The sequence below is a fragment of the Panthera uncia genome, unplaced genomic scaffold (genome assembly GCF_023721935.1).
Source record: "Panthera uncia isolate 11264 unplaced genomic scaffold, Puncia_PCG_1.0 HiC_scaffold_1482, whole genome shotgun sequence".
Taxonomy (NCBI): domain Eukaryota; kingdom Metazoa; phylum Chordata; class Mammalia; order Carnivora; family Felidae; genus Panthera; species Panthera uncia.
In genome coordinates, this window is record NW_026058121.1 from 11,982 (window position 1) to 19,263 (window position 7,282).

Sequence of the window (7,282 nt, forward strand, 5' to 3'; positions counted from 1 at the left end):
ATTTAAGGAACTCACACGGCATTTTCAGGGTTTCATTCCAGAGAGAATTTTCCAGACAGACAAAAATTATACTCTTCTCATCCTTAGCCCTCTTGAAATTAAAAAAAAAAAAAAAAAGGTGGGGCGGGGGGCAAGATAGGAGGTGTAAATGACTAAGCACTTCCTGGGAAGAAGTTCTGGGAAGCCAAAGGGTTGGGGGCTTCATGTAAAATGTCCTGATAAGACGTCTAGACTATCTGTAATTTGCTGACTTTGAGGAAAAACAGATTGTTAAGAAATCTTGTGAGGCCAAATGCTACAGGAGCTGAAAGTGCACGTAAAACTTCGGATGGCATGTGGGAGCAGGGATTCCTACACTCCTGCAGACCACAGCACTGGTTAGCTATGACCCCCAGTGACATTCAGGAGTGACTCCTACCACGGAGGGAAAAAAATGTCACAGAAACAGAAGGGCAAACGTATTTAAGTGCCCCCCTCCAAAAAAACCGTGTAATAACGCAGACAAAAGGAAGACACAAACTATGAGACCCGTCATATCTACAAGTTCTTACTTGGCATGGACTGAGCTGTGTTATTACCGCACAAGAGGGGCAGACGCGGTGAGTCGACTGCCTTTGTGCAAATTAGAAAAACGCATCTCTTTTTCCTGGTTTTCCTACATCTCTGCCCCATTTACCCCTTCGGCTGGGCAGCCTTGTACAGTGAACAACCTGCACAACTCAGGAAAATTACCCACTAATAGTTTAGCTACAGAGTGAGTGATGTGAACCTATGTGTCTGACCCGAATATTTGATAGGAAAGGGTAGACAATTTGGTAAAGAAATGGCTAGTCAAACCACTTGTTAAACTTCCCGAGCTGAGTACATTAAAGATCCGCATCAGAAAACGTTGATCTATGCCTTGGTTATTATTTCTGCCAAGCATTGAGAAATCAGACACAAAATAACTCGTAACAGAATGCCATATTGACACCATCCACAATTAACGTTGCTTTTCTATCTCTCTGGAGCGACCACCTGCTTCCTCCTTTCTAAACACACTTGGAAACCTATGAGTCAAGATGGCCTCAAAAGCCACCCCCTTGCAGCACAGCTGTCCTGGCTGGTACTCCCACTGGGCTCACACAGAAAGGGCCCGTTCCACTTTTCCCTGGGCCCACCCTTCTCCTGCTCTAGTCCCCCTAATAAGTAAAATAAGCCCACCTGCAATTGAATCAACATCTTGAAAACCAGCTTCACAACCCAGTGAGTTCAAGAGATATTTTTAATTACCTTAGTTGCTTACTCCCCAGCCTTACCCCATTGAAATAGAACGGTCCAGATATCCCACAAGTGACAAATCAGTGCTTGGGTAACGTGCAGGTTCCATGAGAAACACAGCAAGAAGTGAGACCCTTTCATTCCAGGGAAGATAAGGATGACTGGGTTGCCTAGAAACGTCCCAGGGGCCACCAAGACAGGTGCAAGCATCTGCCGCCCAGGCGCTGACCACCCTGGGGGGCGCGGGGTGTGAGTGACAGCGAAGTTCCACTCGGGCCAGATGCAGAGTCTCCGTGCACCGGTGGCTCGGCATGAGGACCTCCACCTGCAAGGTGCCCCCTGCTTCCGAGAGGCCACGTGCGTCACGGCTTTCCCATGTGTCCCCCCCCCCCACCTTTTCTTCAGCTCTACACGAACAACATCCTCTCTTGAAGTTACCTTCAATACGTGAAGGCCTTCCGCCTCGGCGAAGAGGTTAACCTTGCTCACCTCGATAATGTAGAGGACCACGTTCTTGTAGAAGCAGTACAGTATGCACTTGGTCACGCGGTTGTAGCTCCAGGCGCCGTGAACCAACAGGAGCTTCTCCAAGTAGGAAAACTGAGAAAGAAAAAGAACGAAGTTCAGGACCGCCCATCAAGTTTAGGAACAGAAGCCGCAAAATGGCCTTGGGAGACGGGTAAGGGAGCAGAGGAAAGCAGAGTGTGCAGATAACCGAGAAAACCGCTCCCTCCCGAAAACAAAAGGCAAAGCTTTCAGGTCCAGTGAGGACGACTAAAATCTCGTCTCAGATCCACCTAATTGTTATTTTCCCCCAAACACAACAGTGGACCTCCAACTGCTATTCTCCTGACGTCCTGCTTACACAAATACTTTTTTCGCCGGGGCGGGAGGGTCCTCAACTCTTAGGAGAAGGTGACCACTTGAATTGGAAGAAAAGCAAAGCAACCAGATGCTTCTCTTCGACTAGAGTTTATGGTGACTTCGGGAGCAAGGGACAGGAACGCTCAGGCACCAGTACCCTTTTTACAACAGGGATGCACATATGTGTACATGACCTATTTCCACCATCAGCCTGCAGGTTAAAAGCAGCTGCACGTGCACAGAGGGGCACCCGCACTCGGGCACACACACACAGCCTTCACTTCTACACTCATTGTGTCCTCCTTTTTTGCTCCCAACCAGGGCACAGTACCTCTTGCTAGAGTGCTATGCAGTCAAGAAAAACAAAACCCCAGCAGGCAGCGGGTACGAGGTCAACGATGATGTAATGGCTCTTGCTGCTTGAAATACTGAGCGATATCCAATATTAAATGAGATATTTGAATCTTCTTTGGGGTAGGAGGGTCTTCGGGCGCCACTTGAATCCTATCCCTTCAGCTTCCTCTTAGCCTGGCTTGGCTTTCTGTGTCCTACCCCACAAAGGTCCCCAAAAGCGAATACTGAGCTGGAGGGAGGGAAATAAGGTTTGTTCTTTGTTGCTGTTGTTTGTTTTTGTGGACCGTGTCGTGCTCCGGTACAAAGGCACCATTAGGGGCAATCCTGTTTAAATTCACAATGTCTACGCATTAATTAGTCTTGTGTCACACTGATGTCCCGTCGGTTGCCTAGAACTAAACCCTCAATTACCCACTCCAAGTCAGAGGGTCGTCGTCGTCGTCCTCAGGCTCATTCTCCTAAGAGAGATCGTCAGGCTATATTGAGAATATCCACAAACATTAGAAACTCAAGAAACGACAGATGCTGGCAAGGATGTGGAGAAAGGGGAACCCTCCTGCCCTGTTGGTGGGAATGCAAACTGGGGCGGCCGCTCTGGAAAACAGTGTGGAGGTCCCTCAAAAAGTTAGAAAGAGAACTACCCTATGACCCAGCAATTTGCACTACTAGGTATTTATCCAAAGGATACAAAAGTGCTGATTCAAAGGGGGCACAAGCACCCCAATGTTTACAGCAGCTCTATCAACAATAGCCAAATTATGGAAAGAGCACAAATGTCCATCAACTGAGTGGATAAAGATGTGGTGTATATATTACCAATGGAGTATTACTCGGACATAGAAAAGAATGCAATCTTGCCATTGGCAACAACATGGATGGAACTAGAGTGTATTATGCTAAGCAAGATAAATCAGAGAAAGACAAATATCATATGATTTCACTCATGTGGAATTTAAGAGACAAAACAGATGAACATAGAGGAAGGGAAGGAAAAATAAGATAAAAACAGAGAGGGAGACAAACCATAAGAGACTTTTATATCTAGGTAACAAACTGAGGGCTGCGGAGGGGTAGTGGGTGGGGGGATGGGCTAAATGGGGGAGGCGCATTAAGGAGGGCACCTGTTGGGATGAGCACTGGGTGTTACATGTAAGTGATGAATCACTAAATTCTACTCCTGAAACCAATACTACACTTTATGTTAACTAACTCGAATTTAAATTGAAAAAAGTAGAGTGGCACCTGGGTGGCTCAGTCGAATAAGCATATGACTCTTGATTTCAGCTCATGATCTCATGGTTTGTGAGACTGAGCCCCACATGGGGTTCTGTGCTGACGGCGTGGAGCCTGCTTGGGATTCTCTCTCTCCCTTTCACTCTGCCCATCCCCTGCTTGTGTGCACTCTCTCTTTCTCAAAATAAACAAACATTTTTTAAGTAGAAAAAAAGTGATGCGTGCAAAAAAAATTCTTTCGATATGGCAAACTGCCTATTTCTGATTACTTCTGAAATTAAATTTAACTGTAGAAAAGAAAATTTCTGACTAGAAATGCAGTATTTAAAAACAAAACCATTCTGTTTCAAGAGGAAACCACACAATAGGTTCCCATTAGCTCTAAAGATCTGACACGACATCACATTTCATGAGTTGTTCCAGGAGATGGGGGTAGGGCGGTCACTCAACTACGTACTCCAAAAGCTAAATGGCCACTCCAAAATGGCAGGAGTAGGTTCATATGGAAAAATAAAACTCCCCATAAAAGCTCATTAAGGATTCCAAAGGGGATTGGGGAATCATAAAATAACTGGCTAAACAAATAAAAAGGAAGTTTGCATTTGACCTGGACCCCCTGATGCTAAACTTCGGTGGGCACAGAGAACATCTGCTAGAGTCATCCGGAATGACTCAAGTGTAACGCTACAATGATCTGTTTTCAGGAAATACACACACACACACACACACACACACACACACACACACACCCTAAATCAAAATGCTATTTTCATGAGGTCGCTCAAAAGACGCTAAGAAGGTTGGGGGCAGGAAGGATCCTCTCCTGAGGGGAACGGGCAGCCGAGGGCTACAGTCGCCAGCACAGACTGCCCACAGGCAAGGCAGCAGCACAGGGGCGGCCGTGAGTCCCAGCAGCTGCCTCTGAGGATAAAAGCACAGGCGGGCGGAAAAGAGGTGGAACCGGAGCCTGGCCTCTTTCATCGTTTTTCCCAAGGACAAGCCTGCGAGCTGCATTTTCTTCCTTCGGTATACAACCTTCCGGGGCACTTCCTCAAAGATCCGATCAAAAACGTATTCATCCACGTGAAATGAAAAGACAAAGCACACGATGTTAACTTCTGCCAGAGACGTTTATCATTTCACGAGGGGCAACGGGACTCATAAAACTGTGGCATCTCTAACTTCTGACTGAAGCGGCCGAGGCACAGTGTCGGGTGGGGAAGGTGTAAGGCCAGGAGGAAGGCCACCCTGAAGCAGCAGGACCCCTCCCCAGGCATGGGCAGGACCGCGGACAGGAGAAACAAAGACCCACAGACACATGGGGCCGTGCATCAGTTCCTTTGGCAGCGGCTATAACACTGGAAGGGGAAGGAGACCCCTAAGTCTGTCTGTCTGTCTGTCTGTCTGTCTGTCTCTCTCTCTCTCTCTCCTCCCTACCCTGCTTTCATGCTGTCAACTTGAAGAGAGCAATCACTGCTCCAGATCCCACAGCCTATTAGTATGCAGTTTCAATAAAGCAGGTCATGGAATCTCCCTTCCCCAGACATTTTAAAGAAAAAGACAGGCAAATATTTGCCTGGAACTCCTAGGAAACCTCTAAAGATCCCTTCCAGCCACATGATGCCATAACTCAAGTATTTAATAATGCTGGGGGTGTATAACATCTACAGTTGCTGACAGACTACAGGAAGTGGGAGTCTCACAGGCCTCGGAGTGGTGGACTCGGGAGAGTGAATGGGCAGGTGTGCGGGACTGGTCCCCAAGGTCACGTGCAGGTCTGGTGTTCTCTGACCCCCGGTGCTCGGACCCGAGGCAGGTCACCTAATGGGAAGGAGCCCCAGTGTTCCCACCTGGAAAATCAGAATTCCTTCCCCTACCAACTTTAGCAATTACCCTGAGGATTTCTTTGAAATCAACAGAGAAACAAGACTGATTTCGTGGGCTTTCCGGAGCCAGGAGGATTTTGTAAATTCCTCCCTGTGTCTGCAGAACCACGAGCCGGGAGGGAGTCTGAGAGGTGATCTCATGCTCTAGAACCCCGCTCCGGGGAGGGAGAGCCCCCAAGCTGCGCAGGACCAGCCCGCAGCCCTGGGGGCGTTGGAAGCTCTTTCACATTGTATACGCAGCCCCCGATTTCAGCTTGAAGGGAGAAAACGCCACTATTACTTGTGTTCACGTGATTAAGGTTAACACATACTTGAAATGACAAAACACTGGCTGACCACCAAACGCTCAGGCGTTTTATCACAAGTTACTGTAACCTGTAGACAGGAGGCCATGATCGGTGTCCACTGTGAGGTCCAGATTTTCTGGATGATCAAGGGGGGCAAATGATCTGGATCTGTCATACCTAGGGTGAGGCGGTTGGCTATTTTCCTTCAGGTTTTGGCTCTCTCTGAGGAGCAGACATCTCTCTCATTGTCAGATCATCTGCTCAGTAACTACAAAGTACATTGGGCCCCTCTGCGGGCAACACGTGATCCAGAGAGGAACGGGCTGCACTTGGTCTGGCAGCGAGAGGCTGTTTGCTGTTGACCGTGGGTTCATCTCAGAGCAGCGGGTCTGGGCAGCACCCTGGTTATGGCCGTAGAGAAGGGTGGCTGGCGGTTGTAAATCACTGCTTTCCCCTGACTTTCAATGCCTGATGAGAGAATGTTCTAGCGCCTTCTGAAAAGAGGAGAGACTCTGGGATGGGGACGGTAGAGAATTAATGTTATGAGCATGGCCATCCTTTAGCAAGGGATGCCATAAGGAACAGGACCAGGACAGGCAGCCCATGCGGGAGTTGAGGGTGAGAGGCTCTCATCAGCAGGACCCGAGACCTATCCGTCAGGGACGATGCCTCGTCGGGAGGACAGAGAGCTCGGCCAACCTCACCGCTGACAAATACAACCGCGACAACCACAACAACCCGCAGCACAGGGCCCTCAAGCCGCACAAGAGCAAGACCACAGGGAAATGCAAATACTCTGGCGAGTTTGTCTAGACACAACCTCAAAAGAGGGGGCAGGGTTCTTAGGGCTGGACCGAGGTCAAGCACCAACCAGGCCTTCATGCCCGGCTGATACCTCTGCCAAGGGGACGGGACAGCAGGTCAACGCGCCTCTGACCTGCGCGATGGCATAATCCGAGTTGTTGGTCGCCTGCATGCCTTCATTCCCGCTGATGCCTACGCCCACGTGAGCGGTCTGGATCATCCCAACGTCGTTGGCACCGTCCCCGATGGCCAGGGTAATGGCCTTTACCCGCTTCTTAACCACGTCCACTATCTCAGACTTCTGCAGAGGAGACACTCTGTAAGAGAAGAAAGAAGTGATGACTGGATGCGTCTTTCCAGAGGAAACAGCTGTAATCTACATTGAGCTGCATTAAAAGGGCAGTTATTGGACAATTTCCAAATCCAATACATACGTTTTATGCTCATGTGCAAAGAAGCTTTCAGAAAACAGTAGCTTGTGGCTTTCAAGTAGTTGCCAACTTCACAGATGAAATACACAAGTCAAAACTAACTGAAAACACAGCCTGTTTGTAATTGCTCTGCGCGGTGGTAACCATACGTGCAAACTCCTCA

The 7,282-nt window shown here is 48.6% G+C and overlaps 1 protein-coding gene across 1 annotated transcript; it reads right to left on the reverse strand.

The window, feature by feature from the left end:
- Positions 1-1,654: 1,654 nt before the first annotated feature.
- Positions 1,655-7,005, reverse strand: LOC125917103 (phospholipid-transporting ATPase IB-like; the record flags this gene model as incomplete). The annotated part of the gene is made up of 2 exons (XM_049623364.1): positions 1,655-1,860; positions 6,822-7,005. Coding segments are annotated over 2 exons (390 nt in total), but the record flags the coding sequence as incomplete, so codon positions are not given.
- Positions 7,006-7,282: the final 277 nt, after the last annotated feature.